General features: G+C 39.0%; 1 protein-coding gene across 1 annotated transcript in view; it reads left to right on the top strand.

The window, feature by feature from the left end:
• The window catches only part of MBOAT1 (membrane bound O-acyltransferase domain containing 1), a 31,677-nt gene extending 19,789 nt beyond the window's left edge, over window positions 1-11,888 (top strand). Inside the window, exons 7-13 of the mRNA XM_032222437.1 lie at window positions 1,710-1,893; window positions 2,420-2,612; window positions 6,877-6,980; window positions 7,718-7,782; window positions 9,853-9,985; window positions 10,197-10,348; window positions 11,409-11,888. Coding sequence (XP_032078328.1) covers window positions 1,710-1,893; window positions 2,420-2,612; window positions 6,877-6,980; window positions 7,718-7,782; window positions 9,853-9,985; window positions 10,197-10,348; window positions 11,409-11,547 — 970 coding nt within the window. The 3' untranslated portion in view covers window positions 11,548-11,888. The remainder of the gene's footprint in view (window positions 1-1,709; window positions 1,894-2,419; window positions 2,613-6,876; window positions 6,981-7,717; window positions 7,783-9,852; window positions 9,986-10,196; window positions 10,349-11,408) is intronic.
• Window positions 11,889-16,294: the final 4,406 nt, after the last annotated feature.

Genomic DNA, 16,294 nt, shown 5'->3' with positions numbered 1-16,294 from the left:
ATCTGAGTTATTTTAGATGCTTATTTCTGGTATGCAGTTTCTATTTAGTGTTAATAAAATGTAAATAATTATCCATGCACTTTTAAATTCTGGAATTATTATTTTATGTTCTACAGATCTATTCTCTGTGAAAATTTCACCTTAAGATTCTTTTCCATGTATAAAGAATAGGATTGATTTTTAATTTCTCCCATTACAACTATGATTCACGTACAAATATCTAAACTGAGTGTCTTGTATTATAAGATTCTCAAAAGGATATTTTGAATTCTAGCTTTATTTTATATATATATATATATATATATATATATATATATATATATATGTGTGTGTGTGTGTGTGTGTGTGTGTGTGTGTGTCTGTGTGTGTGTGTGTATACATACATACATACATACATACATCATGCATCTTATTTAAACCAATTGCAGGAGATGACCAGGCTGAGCCCAAGGGAGGGGGTCAAACATGCCATCAGTTTGGAGTCCCTTCGCACCCACAGAGATCGAAGTCCAGCCAATTCCATTGATTCTTAACTACCGCCAATTTGCCTTAGCTGTTAGTAGTTCAGATTCTTGTAGAGAGCTAGAGTGGAATAAACATGTACTCATTTGTTCCTGGTTTTCTGCAATACCCCAATTGCAGAAAAGGCATTTATAGATAAGCATTTCATCTCTGCTCTAGCAAGATGTGAAATGGTAGACAGAGATAATAGAAATTGCACCCATAATTGAAAAATATTTGAATATACATCCTTATACAAATAAGGTAAAGGTAACGGTTCCCCCTCGCACATATGTGCTAGTTGTTCCTGACTCTAGGGGGCAGGGCTCATCTCCATTTCAAAGCTGAAGAGGCAGCACTGTGCAAAGACGTCTCAGTGGTCATGTGGCCAGCATGACTAAACACCAAAGGCGCACAAAACGCTGTTACCTTCCCACCAAATGTGGTCCCTATTTTTTCTACTTGCATTTTTACATGCTTTCGAACTGCTAGGTTGGCAGAAGCTGAGACAAATAACGGGAGCTCACTCTGTTACACAGCGCTAGGGATTTGAACTGCCAAACTCTATGATCAACAAAGCTCAGTGTCTTAACCACTGAGCTACCATGTCCCTTCATACAAATATCTATGTATAAATACAGTAATTGCTTAATCAGACAACCTCATGGATGAATTATTTATGTGGTCTCTTTTGACCTGGGGGAGGGCCTTCTCTGTTGCAGCTCCGGCCCTTTGGAATGAACTCCCCGCGGAGATTCGGACCCTCACCCCTCTCCAGGCCTTCCGGAAAGCCGTCAAAACCTGGCTGTGCCGGCAGGCCTGGGGTTGATGAGTTCCCCTCCCCTCTCGACTTGTATGGCTGTATGACTCTTGTGTATTTTAATTACGTGTATTGTGTTTGTATCCCCTTTTCCCCTTTTGAGTTGTTCGCCGCCCTGAGTCCCTCCCGGAGAAGGGCGGCATACAAATAAATTAAATCTTAATCTTAATCAATCTCCAAATGTCATTGTAGGAGGATTTTCACTCTTGACATTGTCCTCCAAACAATTGTGTCTTGTAAATTTATTATATGTTTCACCAGTTTTTTCTTTCTCAGACTTTTGAACTATGTTTAAAATAAAACTGCCATTTATTTAAACATGTAATATTTGCTGCTTACCCCCCCCCCCAAAAAAAATTTGAAATATACATATTGATTGTTTTGACAGGACAAGACCTTCCCTATTAGAGTATCTGAGTTATCAGCTCAACTTCATGAGTATTATTGCTGGCCCATGCAGCAATTTTAAGGATTATATAGATTTCATCGAAGGGAGACACGTGCAGATGAAGTTATTGAAGTCCGGTTGGAAACAGAGGAGTTGCGATAGATTTCCTGATCCTTCTCCAGTGGTAAGCCACAAAATGCTAAGCTTTTATTCTGAAATGCGGAAATGGTTTTTGACAATAAACAGTATCCGTCTTGTTTGTCTTCCCCTCCCCCTGAATTGTGAGCCGCCCTGAGTCCCCTCAGGGAAAAGGGCGGCATACAAATAAAGTATACATACATACATACATACATGATGAAAATATAAAAAGAGGTTTCCTGGTTTAGAAGAAAAACCTTCACGTCCTGCACTCTGTACCTCTAGTAAGGAGACAAGAAACCTATGAGAAGCTCACAAGAAGGACTTGATTATGTTTATATATGTGCTCCCCAGATGTGGCTGTTAAGAAGCAGTCCTGCTATCTCCACATCTGGAGATCATATCATTTTTAATAGTAATAATCCAGAAGAAAATACCTTCCCCCCCAATATTAGGAAGTATAGACAATGAATCATACTTTTAGTAGGTCATTTCTTAAAACACAGGTTTTTTTAAGGCTATATTCTCTCAGTTGTAATCACACCAATAATTTATTCTGTTTTCCTTTGTAGGGAGCCATCCTGCAGAAACTTGCTATCATGCTTCTATCTCTGGTAGTGTTTTTGACGCTTACCAAGACTTTCCCAGCCACTTACATTGTTGACGATCAATTTATGAATCAATCTTCATTCTTGACAAGGCTTGGTTTTCTATATGTTGTCATGCAAGCCTCAAAGCCCAAATACTACTTCGCTTGGACACTTGGTAAGGTTCGTTTTAAGATGGTTTTTCAGACCACAATTGAAGCCCAAACTCTCTGTTGCTAAGTGAGACACTTGTGAAGTGAATTTTGTCCCATTTTCTTTTACCTCCCTTGTTATAGTTGTTAAGTGAATCCCTGCAGGTGTTAAGTTAGTAACGTGGCTGTTAAGTGAGTCTGGATACTTCATTTACTTTGTTTGACAGAAGGTCACAAAAGGGGATCACACAACAACACTGCAACCATCATAATTTTGAGTCAGTTGCCAAGCATTTGAATTTTGATCATGTGACCATCGGAATGTTGCAACGCTCATAAGTGTGAAAAATGGCCATAAGTCACTTTTTCAGTGCCCTTGTAACTTTGAACGATCACTAAATGAACTGTTGTAACTTGAGGACTACCCATACTTGATGTAGATGTTTCCATTTTATCCATTAAGGCGCAAATGTGATACAAAACCATGGAATATTGCTGTATTATACAGTTGGCATTAAGCACATTATTTCTGATTAAAATTTATGACTTTTCTAATGAGAAATGCACCTCTATTTACCAGTACGAATAAGTGTCAGAGGATATCAGACAAGCTAAAATTCATATATGCGTTAAATATCTGATAATATTTTTTATTTAGAATTACTTATTTTGTGTTGAACATGCCCTCACAGTTCTATGACAGTTTTTAATGTGATGTTAAACACACAGTCCAGGACATTAACAGTTTTTCAGTTCATTGTATTAATAAATATAGCAACACCCATAAATATAGCAACACTAAAATTAAGTTTTAGTATCTTCTTTATATGTTGGATCATCTCCCACTTATTGTGAGAGTACTTGGTATAGGAAATGAAATCTTTGGGGCTCACGTTCATCAGGTTAGCAAAGGCAGGTCTAAATTTTCCAGGACCAGGACAGTTTAGGCAAAGTAGACCCCATATCCTACCATATCCTTGTAGCGGGAGCCCGCATGCTTGCTTCAACTGTGCGCGGCATGTCTGGGCAATTTGCAAAGGATCGTAATTCTAATGCTAACCGATTCTCGCTCAGGATTGAAGTCATCCAGAGAGCCTAATTTTAGGAATGAAATTATCTGATTTTGGGGCATCCATAGCTGTATGTTAGAAAGTGGTTTCCTTTGTTTTCTTCACCAAATGTGAGTTGGGCTTAGAAAAGGCTGCTTCTACATACAACTGCTGGAAAGTGAAGCGCCTTTTAGAGAATGCTTGCACCCCTAAGTATTTTAATGATATGGTTTACTTCCCTTTCCTGGATACCTTTTGAAAGAAAGAGAAGTGCCTTCTGCCTGCTTCTCCCTTCATCCCCTTTCCCAAAATAGTGTTTCTGAGAAGATCAGATAGACATTTCAAGGGGGAAAAAAGATTCCTGCCCTATCACCATATCACAAATTACTTCTTCTTAAAATATAGCTGTAGGGTAAGAAGCGTTTGCATTTTTGCAAGTCCCAAAGTTAAGCAGCCATTGTACTTTGCTGGCTTCAAGCTCAGCTGGCTTAAAGTTCAGTGGATATTTTAAGGCTTAAAAACAATCCATACAGAAACAGGATGGAACAGGAATACTGGATCAAATCATGCTCTGTGAAGGGTACAAACCAGGGGTGGGTTTCTCGCCCCGTTCCAACCGGTTCGGTTGGAACGGGGCTGGCAGCGTCCTCATGCACGCGCGCAGTGCACGCATACATACTAGCGCCTGTGCGATGCTCTAGCTGCTCCTGGAGGATCGCGCAGGTGCTGTATGCGTTATGTGCATGTGTGGAAGCACAGAACTGGTCAAAACCAGGTAAGAAACGCGGGCGGGCGGGTGGATCCTTCGGTGTTCCCGGAAGTTACTTACTTCCGGGTTCGCCGACCAACCGGTTTGCGGGGACCGCCACAAACCTCCTGAAACCCACCCCTGGTACAAACCATCTTCTAAATCATATTATGGTTTAGTTTTGGCATAGTGCATTGAGAAAAGCCAATAAATTGTGACTTACGCAATTATACAGTATGTAGACAGTTCATGATGAGAGTTTGAGGGAAAGATGAGTCACCTACTGACTCAGGTCCTAAAATGTCCAGAGTATGATGTTCCCAAATAAAAGCTAGAACTGACTCCTTTTTTTATTTTGGAGGATAAACAAAGCTTGTGTTTTCACTTCATAATATTCCTTGAAGGTGGTAGCAATCATGTTGTGAATGTCCTGCACAGATCAACCTCCATAGCAAAGGATTTTCCCTTAATCAACAAATTGGTAATGCACATAAAAATTAAAATGCATCAGTAGAAGAATGCAAAAGGATTCATTAGATAATTTGAATTAGTAATGGTATCCTATTATCTTCACTACCAGTTTGGTAGCGGGAGCCCGCACGCTCGCTTCAATCACACACAGCACATCTGGGCATGCGTAGAAGGTCCGTGATGATGTGTGGGTGGGCGGAACTCCATACCGCCACCACTACGCTTCACCCAAACCAGTGCAAACTGGCAAAAAACCACCTCTGGTTTGAATGTTGCTCCTCTGTTGTTAGAAACAAAATATAGAATTGAGTTTGTGGAGCAATTGGGATAGTAAATACCTTTCTGTATTGGGAAAGGAGAAAAGCAAAGTGCTTTTTTATATCAGTAAATCCTAAAGTTTTATCGTTTTTCTTATCTGAGTAGCATTAATTACCCCTTTTTTCTCAACACAGTTTATCTACAGAATATAATATTTTGTCAATCAAATAAAACTGCTGTTATTCTTGCTTATAAATAGGACAGCCTCCTTTTTATATGGAAAACAGTATGGATTTGCTATTGGAGAATGTTTAATGAAAGACCATTCTGTTCTAATGTTAATTGAAAAAAATTAACATTATATTTATATTATATTATTATAATATTATAATATAATATTATATTATTATATTTAAGATTTAGAAGTCAAATAAAAAAAGTGTTTAAAATTCCAAAGCTGTTTTTTTAAAAAAAGTTAAAATATTGTTTTCGGAGTATTAGTTTTGGTCCACAATTACATATTCCAAAATGTTACTTTAAAAATAGATTGATTTAATTTGATTTGATAATTCTGAACATAAACAAACTGAATTGGAATTCTAAATAAAATGCTGTTACATTCATTGAGAAACAGTTGTTCTGTTAATTTATACAGTATATTTACATACATTTGGCTTCTGCTTCCTTGAATTTGTTTTCCAAATCAGGCCTGCTTCCAAAAACCAATTATGCCTTTCATATATACAAAGGAAAATTAACCAGGGGTGGGATCCTACCAGTTTAACAACTGGTTCACTGAGTGCACACATGCGCCAGGACGCGCACAAGGTTTAGAGAATACTTACCTTCCGGATTGCTGCTTGGGAAGGAAAATAACTGAGGCGTGGCAATCCACTCTGCCATGCGACTCAGCTGAGAAGATAAAGGTAGGTAAAGTGCAGGGGCGGGCGGGCACTTGTGAGAGCAAACCGGTTTGCTCCCAGCTGATCTTAGGAGCTACAGATTTGCCGAGCCGGTCCGAACTGGTCGAATCCCACCCCTGAATTTAACTTATCGTTTCTAAAAGAACTATTTCATATCTTCCCTAGTAATAATTCCCTATAACGTGGAAATTGAACAATAGCATGACCCGACAAATGCGCGCCCGACAAATGCGTGCCGACAAAACCGCCGCAACAAAACGGCGGTCAAAAGCGCGCCCACTAAAGCGCGCCGACAAAACCGCACCCACAAAAGCGTGATTAGGGTTTTTGGGTTAGGGTTAGGGTAAGGGTTAGTGTTGGTAACGTTGTTACCGTTGTTTTTGCGTTTTTGTCGGCGCACATTTGTCGACACGCTTTAGTGGGCACGCTTTCGACTTTGCCGTTTTGTCGCAGCGGTTTTGTCGGCGCGCATTTGTTGGGCGCACATTTGTCGGTGAACCAGAAATAGTTCCATTAAGATATAAGAGCCAAGGTGGCGCAGTGGTTAAATGCAGCACTGCAGGCTACTGCTAGATCAGCAGGTCAGCAGTTCAAATCTCACCGGCTCAGGGTTGACTCAGCCTTCCATCCTTCCGAGGTGGGTAAAATGAGGACCCAGATTGTTGGGGGCAATATGCTGACTCTCTGTAAACCGCTTAGAGAGACCTGAAAGGCCTATGAAGCGGTATATAAGTCTACTGCTATTGCTATTGCTATAACATCGGATGGATCATTCTAAGAACATATGTCAGGTAGGTTTTTATATTTCATCCTAAGTTTTTTTTCTCTCTTTTTTTTCCAGCTGATGCAATTAATAATGCAGCCGGTTTTGGATTCAACGGTGTGGATGAGAAAGGCAATTATCGCTGGGATCTTCTGTCCAATTTGAATATCAGGAATATTGAGGTAAGTTGAAGTATGGTCAGAATCTTCTTTAGAGATAACCTTGGAACTGGAAATTGTTCCAGACCCCATATTTAGAACTTGTCTAAACAAAGTGGAGAAAGTCCAAATTTCATGCAATAACTTCTTGCAGGAAGATTTGCTGCACTGGTGCAATATGCAGGCAAGGGCAAAAGCCATTATTCTGGCTTTTAAATCTTCTTCTTCATCTTCTTCCTCCTCTTCCCTCTCCCCCATCAAAGGAGCAATAGCAATAGCAATAGCAGTTAGACTTATATACCGCTTCATAGGGCTTTCAGCCCTCTCTAAGCGGTTTACAGAGTCAGCATATCGCCCCCAACAACAATCCGGGTCCTCATTTTACCCACCTCGGAAGGATGGAAGGCTGAGTCAACCTTGAGCCTGGTGGGATTTGAACAGCCAAACTGCAGAACTGCAGTCAGCTGAAGTAGCCTGCAGTGCTGCATTTAACCACTGCGCTACCTCGGCTCTATGAATAAGCTCCTTATTCATATTCAAATATAGTAACCGGATTTTTTCCCCCCAGAAATGTTTTTTTTTAATTGCAAAACCTGTGAAATGATATATTTTAAATTGTCTTTTGCCAATTAAAAAGTGTATTATAGGGTGTAATATAGCTGCAATGAAACATACAGAACTAATATAACTTAAAATATGGGTAGAAACTGACATTCTTAGTATTAGGAAAACATAATAATGCATGCTTGTTTCACTCTTAGATGGCAACAAGTTTTAAAATGTACTTAGAAAACTGGAATATTCAAACAACTGCCTGGCTTAAACGGTAAAAAAAAACCTTAAGTCTTTTGTGGTTTTCCTTGACAGGGGTTCAATCTCTATTTACAGTGTTGCATTCAGTGAAAACGAAAAAGATTCCCCCCCCCCCCTGAAATTCTCATCATTTTATAACAATGAAAGAAAAAAAGATTTTCACAATATGCTCCTGGCTCTAAGATAAAACTTCAAATGATACTGCCTACTAATAAGGGCACTCTGTATGTCCATTTCTGAAAATTGACATACAATATAGCAATAGCAATAGCAGTAGACTTATATACCGCTTCATAGGGCTTTCAGCCCTCTCTAAGCGGTTTACAGAGAGTCAGCATATTGCCCCCAACAATCTGGGTCCTCATTTTACCCACCTCGGAAGGATGGAAGGCTGAGTCAACCCTGAGCCGGTGAGATTTGAACCGCTGAACTGCTGATCTAGCAGTAGCCTGCAGTGCTGCATTTAACCACTGCGCCACCTTGGCTCTACAACATTGGGATAAAATACTTTCATTTTAATTTTTGTATTATTCCGCTTATATCCTCCGTTAATCTGTGTGTGTCAGTGGTGGGTTTCAAATTTTTTTAGAACCTCTTCTGTAGGTGTGGCCTGCTTTGTGGGAGTGGCTTGCCGGCCATGTGACTGGGTGGAAGTGGCTTGCCAGCCATGTGACTGGGTGGGCATGGCCAACTTGTAAAATGTGGTGAAACTTACTTAACAACGCTCTTGCTTAGCAACCAAAATGTTGGCTCAGAAACTCTGGCAATTAAAGCACGCAAGTCTTAAAGCTGTCAAGTTACAAGACACCTTGCACCCCTAACCCTTTAGAAAAAAAAACCCCATGGGTGTTCAAACTTGAAAGCTTTAAGACTTGTGGACTTCAACTCCCAGAATTCCTCCTCTCGCCCTTCATCTTGATGATGTGCGGGCGGGGGGGAGGGAGGGAGCTGGAACCGGTTCTAAACAGCACTGCAGATTTGTGGAACCTCTTCTATAGAAGAGGTTAGAACTGGCAGGAACCCACCCCTGGTGTGTATGCATGCGCATACGTGCGCTCTGTTATTATCACTAATGTAGTGATTTCTTGTTTACTGAAATGATTGTGGCTTGAGCTTTTGGTACAGAAATGTTTGTGAAATGTTTTCCTCATTTGCTGCACAAGAATAGTGTTGCTTTCTTAATTTACACCATTGACCACTTTTAATTCCATGGGTTGATGGAGGAGGATAAAAATCCCTTTTCAGAAAAAAAAATAACTATTACGTAGATTATTGTCAGAGGTATTTAGGAATGGTCTTTCTAAACATTGACAAAGGCAGTAAAAGAGTTGCTTCAAACATAAGATGCTTTGCACCTTAGCAACACTTCTCTACAAATAATCGTAACCATTGTGTAATCTAAAATGTAAATATAAATTATGTAAGTTTCTGATCAAAAGTAAAGTTATGGGTTTGTGGACTTTCTACGTGCTAAATATAATAACAGGTTTAACAGAGGGATTTGAAAATTAGTGTAACATGCACACATACATACAATATGTAAAAGGGGAGGAGAATTTATTGCTTTTTCTATTATTTTGGCAACCAGCCAGGGTGGATCCTACATGTTAAATGTTAAATTTAATTGACCACTCTTTCCTCCTTTTTGTACACTATTGTTTTCTTTTTTACGGTTAGGGTTGAACGTATGTTTTGTCTGTTTTACTATTTTGTATTTTATTTCTTACGAGAAAACAATAAATTTAAAATAAAAAGTAAAGTTTTGTACTGCAACAGCCGCACAAGCACTGTGTGCTCTAGATATTTATTCTTTTAAGATTTCAGATTTACCGAAGTATGAAATATCTGTTCAATTAATGATGATATCTAAAATCAGATTTTTTTTGCCATTCCTTTTATGTGTAGTGAAATAGGGGGAATAGTCAGTAAATACCATCTAGTCCTTAATAACTCTTCTAAGAACAGTTTTGTTTGAAACAGACAATGAGTATCATTTCTGATTCTATGATACAGTAATAAACTCAGATATAATTGCATGTAACCTGCATATTTATACATTTTCTTTTTCTAATTTTCTTCTCAGTGTATGTTATGATCGGACTTCTTGGTATCCTACAGCCTTAACGTTTCTTCTCTCAGCTCTTTGGCATGGTGTTTATCCTGGATATTATTTTACATTTACCACTGGCATCTTTATGACACTAGCAGCCAGAAGAGTATGTATCCCTGTTAATCCCTTTTTTATTCCTTTTCCTCACAGCTTTTGAAAGTTTTTTTAAAATTAGCAATAGGAAGAAAAAAGCAAATATTTTCATATATTACAGCAAAACTTTATCAAAACCAGGCGGCATATGCATAGACTAGAAATCTGTTCGAGACGCACCATGTGAAAATTCTTTTAAAACATTTCGATTTTTTTTTAATAAGGTTAGGAACAATTGTCGACCCGTCTTCATCTCATCCAAACTGCTCAAGGTGGGCTATGATATGGTCACCTGGTTTGCAACCCAGCTATCGGTGTGCTATACTGTGGCACCCTTTGTTCTTCTTGCTGTTGAGCCAACAATTAAATTATACAAGTAAGTTATTTATATTAGTTTCAAATGGTGCATTGGAATGACTGGACAGGTAAAATGGATTGACTATATTCAAAATAAATATGGGTCTAGGAAATTTCAGATAGCTTATGATTAAGATCAGAAATGATACAAATTGTTTATAGTTAGCCTAGCAAGGTGGAGCTAAGCTCAATTCAAAGACGTTATTAACTTTCTACTTTCTCTTTAAGTATATTTTAAACTGTTTTTGTTAAAGATTTATACCTTGTATTGGTTCTGGGAAGTCGGGGGGCGGGGAGGTTGGGGGGGTTGGGGGCAGGGTGGGAGGGAGTGGAGTCTACTAAGTTGGAGGAGGGGTGTTGGATTTTAAGGTATTATGATTCTACATGTATACTGCTATTTTTTCTTTTTTATGTATATTGAAATGGAATTATAAAAACCATCAACACAAAAGGGAGTTTGCTCAGAAGCTGAAATACACCAAGTGAATTAGAGGAAGAGTGGGAAGCAGAGGAGAGAAGAAAAATAGGAAGAGAGGGACAGGAGAGAGGGTGAGGGGGGAAGATGAGGTGTATAAGGAGTGGTAAGGGGAGAGAGGAGAAGGAGAAAGGAAGGGGAAGTAGAGTAGAAAATGATGGAGGGAAGACAGGATGTAGAAAGGGGGAGGAGAGAGGGGGAAGAAAGTGTCGGATAAGATATAAATATGGTGTATGGAGAGCAGAAGAGCCAATAACTTGGTTTTTCTTTTTTTTTTTTTTGGTAGTTGATGGTAAGATGAATTGACGTAATTACTTAATAATACAACATGATATTGCCTATGTAATAGTATACATGTGATTATATGCTATGAAAATGGAAAATAAAAACTTTCTACGTAGAAAAAAAAAAGAATGACTGGACAGGTGTGTGAACAGATGAACAGGAAATGTCCCGTGTAAAGCCCCTTAAATTATCTGCTCAGAGTATCACTTCAGCTGTCAAGATGAGCTTTGGCTGAGATATGGAACTTATTAAAGTGGTTTAATAAAGCCACGTTTTTTGCAGTTGGTAACTGGTTTACATTGTCTCTCCTCACTTACAGATCGCTGTATTTCCATATGCATATTTTATGTATATTGGTATTACTGGTGCTACCAAACAAACCTCAAAAACTCAGCAGAGGGAACCAGGCCATTGGAATGGAGGCACACAGCTGCAATAAAATCAAGAAACAAAAGTGAGACTGGAAATCCTCTGCAAGATCATCAAACAAAAGTTACAGAGAAGGCATACCATGTCTTCATTTAAAACACTTTCTAAAGGACGTGACAGAACTGGACTTTTTATTGAAATACAACTCTTACTTGGTAATGTTTACATACTTCAAGGACAAGATTTATTTTATAAATTAAAAAAGCTATTTTACTGAAGGGTTCTACTGCATTTAAATATTTATTCTTGTGTTTCATTTGTTGAAAACATATATTATCTATTGTTCAGGCAAGTTGGTTCACCTAACATTTAAGGCAGTGTTTCTCAACCTTGGCAACTTGAAGATGTCCGGACTTCAACTCCCAGAATTCCCCAGCCAGCATGGCAACTTGAAGATGTCCGGACTTCAACTCCCAGAATTCCCCAGCCAGCGAATGCTGGCTGGGGAATTCTAGGAGTTGAAGTCCGGACATCTTCAAGTTGCCAAGGTTGAGAAACACTGTTCTAAGGTTTTCCTTTCGCTTGTTAACCTTTCAAATTGGTTAAAATTAAAATAAAAACCTCTGGAAGTATTGTTCCCAAGGAATAGACTGTAAAATGTTATAAACAGCTGCTCATAACATATCAAAAGCTCTTAGGTTTATGATTTTTTTCATCTTTGGTAAAAAGGAATATTCATATCTTAACATTCAAGATTTATTCACCTGGATTGAAAAGCATGTGCTGTTTGATTGGAAAATAATGATAAAGAACTGTGAAATCTTGTGGTACTATTCATCTTTGTTCTAGGCTGAATAATGAAGGATGCCTATCATGGAACCATCATTCCATTATAGCATTTTTTACATGGAAGCAAAATTTTATTGGACATAACTCAGGGACAATTTATGATTTAATGATTTGACTTGAACTCTACAGAATATGCTTCTTTCAAATTGTCTGATTTTAAACTAGAATTTGCGAAGTATTTTTTGCATTTTTCTAAAAGAAAGAGATGCTACGAGGAAACAGGAGAAATTAATAAGAATTAAGCAATTGGATTGTTGAATAACTTTCAGCTTGTCTGAGTGTTTGTTGGCTGCTTGTTGTTAAGTTGCATTGTTGGGGGAAAAAACTTTCAGATTAAGAGTGGAAACCAACAAAAGCCATGTATTCATATCAGAGAATAAAAACAAATAAGTTCACATTTCCTTTTATAAAATCAGCAGCTTTTCTTTAAAAAAAAGAAAAAGATTAATAAGCCAGTGTGTTCAAAATCAACATGAGTAATTAATGTAAACTTGGTTTATGTGACTTCTATGTAATGCACTTCCCAGAACATACTGCTTTGGGAATTAGTATTATCAGTGTTCATTACTATGTTTTTATGAACTGTACCATTATGTCTGTTATGCATTCTGGACAATTTCTCTGAGTGGTATTCCAAATTCTTAATTAGTCAGATTTAAAAATGCAAGAAATGTCAATAAAAATATTGAAATGCAGTAATAAAATCATTGGTAAAAGTATGATTGATTGGGCAATTTTAAAAAGATTACCAATTTTAACGTGTCAATGGGCTCCTATTAGAAACAAGAAACACAGGAGCCCTGGTTTTTCAGTATCCTAGAATCTAATTGTCGTAATGTAGATCCGCAAATCATTTAAGAACTAACAGTATAAGTCTTGACAATTTCTGGTTTGCCAGAAGTTGCCAGAGTTATATGGAATTTGAATTAATGGTTTAAAAATCTCCATATGGTTTTAATGTATGAAACAGAAAATAAGCTGATTTGTTCTGGATCTGAGAAGGACTCATTCAGCAGCACAAGAAAACAAAAATATTAACATTTAAAAGGTATAAATCTTGTTTTCCTCTTTCTTCAGGTGCTCTGTCCCTAAATAAAAATGAATATTCTTCCATGCCTATACAGTCCATCTTGATCTTCCCCGTGGTATAATCATTATTTTAAAAGTATACAAATTCAAATTTTCAGTCTTTTCATATTGACACGAGTTACGATGAATCAGAAGGAAGGAATCTTCAGTCAGCTCAAGGAGTATCTCTTACTGATACTCTCTTCTTTTTCACCTGGAAAACCAGTTTATCAACCACGTGGAAAGGAAATTTTTCCTTACCTCTGTGCCGAGCAATTGCCTTGGGAGTTGTTTGGTCCCTCATGCTCTCCACCTCTAAAAGTTAAGGAAATAATACATTTCCTTAACCTGGCCTTTAAATGCAAAACTGTCTTTGCCTTTTGAATGTTTACTTTGGTTTTTTATGGAATCAGCTGCCTGTAGTGACTAATTTGAATAGAAAAACGAAATGACCCAGCCAGTGAATTCATAGTGAAGGTTTCTGGGAGTTGCAATTTAATAACATCTATGGAATGAGAGTTTCTCCACTCCTACTAGAATTGTTTTGATAATATTTTTAAAGGTATCTGCTTTTAAATGAGACATAGCAGTAGTGCCATCTAGTGGTCACATACATATATTAACTTTAAAAAAATTGATAAGCAATGGAGAAACCTAAACATTTTTTTTGCCACATCTTGTATCTTTATTTTAGCTTTGTACTGGAAATGGACATACATCATGCAAATACATAGGAATGCAACCTGGGGTTCATTGATATACAGATGGTCATCCAAATAATCTCAGACTCGAGCTATTTAAGTTGCAACGTGACTACAACCACTTTACATTGGTCTCAGTTTCCAAATAGCAAAATAAGTATAAATAGATAATCTAGGACAAGTATGTGCAATAGTTTTAGGCCAAAAATTAAATTTGAGTGGAAAAGTCACCTTCCAAAAAATAACGGGGCAAGAGTAAAAGCTAATTTAACTTAATTTTTACAATGGAATGCAATTAAAATTCAATTCATTATATGCAATTAACCTCCATGTAAATGCTTCCAGGACTGTGACAGCCAGGTGGGTTCAGGCAGTGATACATTCTACATTGCAAGGAAGGGATGTTTCTGGGACCTTTTAAGGAGATCCTAGCTTGCCCCTCCTTAAAAAACAAGGCACCTCTAAGTCCTATCTGGACAATTTTTATCTAGTCCTCCGCCTTAAGGAAAATGATAGGGAAGATTATTGTTTGGCAGTTTCAGAGGGTCTTGAAACATTATCTAGACACCTTAAAATGAGGCCCCAGGCTCAGTTATGGGTCAGAAATAGCATTGGCCTCACTTGAGAGTGATCTCTGGCAAGAGCTGGATAGTGGTTACGCATCCCGTGACCCGTCAAAACCGCACTCGACTAAGCCGTGCCCGATTAAACCGCGTCGCTGACGTCATCAACAGGGCGACAACAGCCAGGGGGGGGGGGGGAGAAAGAAGGGCGCTTTAAATAGTGCTTTGAAAGCAAGCCGATTCAACTTAAGGTAAGGGTTAGGTTTAGGGTTAGATTTAGGGTTAGGTTAAGGGTTAGGGTTAGGTTAAGGGTTAGGGTTAGGTTAAGGGTTAGGATTAGGTTTAGGGTTAGGTTAAGGGTTAGGTTTAGGATTAGGTTGGGGGGGTTAGGTTTAGGTTTAGGGGTTAATTTTAGGTTTAGTGTTTACAGCGTGCTTCTGTCTCCGCGCTGTTGTTGCCCTGTTGATGACGTCAGTGACGCGGTTTAGTCGAGCGCGGTTTTGTGGTGGAACCGCGCATCCATCCTTGCTTTCCTTGACCTTTCAGTGATTTTCAATCGGATGGGATTCAGCTGGTTTGGGTGCACCGGTAGCTCCAATGATCAGCTGAGAGTGAACCAGTTTGCCCGCCCTTGTGCTTTACTTACATATCCTTTCAGCTGATTAGTGCGGCAGAGTGCATTGCCGCGCCTCAGGTGTGTTACTCCCCAAGAAGTAACATGGAAGATAAGTGTTTTAGCAACACGCAGTGACTGAACTGGTTGTTAAACTGGCAGGATCCCACCACTGCTTTCAATGCCATTGACCATGATATCCTTTTGAGCTGGCTACATGGTTTTTAAGTACAGTCTTAACACTGGTTTGGCTCCTTTCTCCAAGGCCAGCCCCAATTGAAAGGGCCAATCCACCTCTTTTGGCATGCTGAATGGCTCAGTACTCTCTCTACTCTTTTTAACACCTACATCAGGAGTGTCAAAATCACGGAGCGGGGGACGGATGTATCACGCACTGGCCACAGCCACCTCCAGTTTAGCGAAGGGGAAAAAAGTCGCAATGTGTCATGTGACAACAATGTGATGCCGCAGGTTTGACACCCATGACTTACATGAAGCTGCTGGGTGAGCGCATTCACCAACATGGAATGTGGTATCATTAGTACGGCTGATGATACTCAAGTTTACATCTTCAACCCAAGTCATCCAAGTGATGCTGTCACTGTCATTTCATGGTGCCAGGAGGCTATGGGGATCTCAATGGGGGGGACACCAAACTTCAGCTGTCCTGGAAAGATTGAGTGGGTTTGGGTAGATGGAGCTTCCGGTTCTGGGACTTTAACGTATTTAGTTCTGGACTCCCGAATACCCCACACAGACACAATCTGGGGTTCCTCCTGCACTTGTGACTCTTGCTCAATGAATGATTCCTCCTCAGGGTGGCAGAGTCATGGCTATGAGAGCCTTTGCACACGTGTGCCAGTTGCACACTTTCTTAGATTGGGAATCCTTGAATTCAGTCACTCAGGCCCTGGTTATCTCATGATTGGACTACTGCAATGTGCTCTACTTGGGGCTATCCTTGAAGAGTATTTGGAAGGTTCAGCTGGTGCAGAATGCAGCTTTATGGGCAGTTCTTGCAATCCCAAGATTGGCCCAAGTT

This window comes from Thamnophis elegans, chromosome 8, assembly GCF_009769535.1.
Source record: "Thamnophis elegans isolate rThaEle1 chromosome 8, rThaEle1.pri, whole genome shotgun sequence".
NCBI lineage: Eukaryota > Metazoa > Chordata > Lepidosauria > Squamata > Colubridae > Thamnophis > Thamnophis elegans.
The sequence above is the reverse complement of the archived record's forward strand: the minus strand, read 5'-3'. Positions and strand labels throughout refer to the sequence as shown.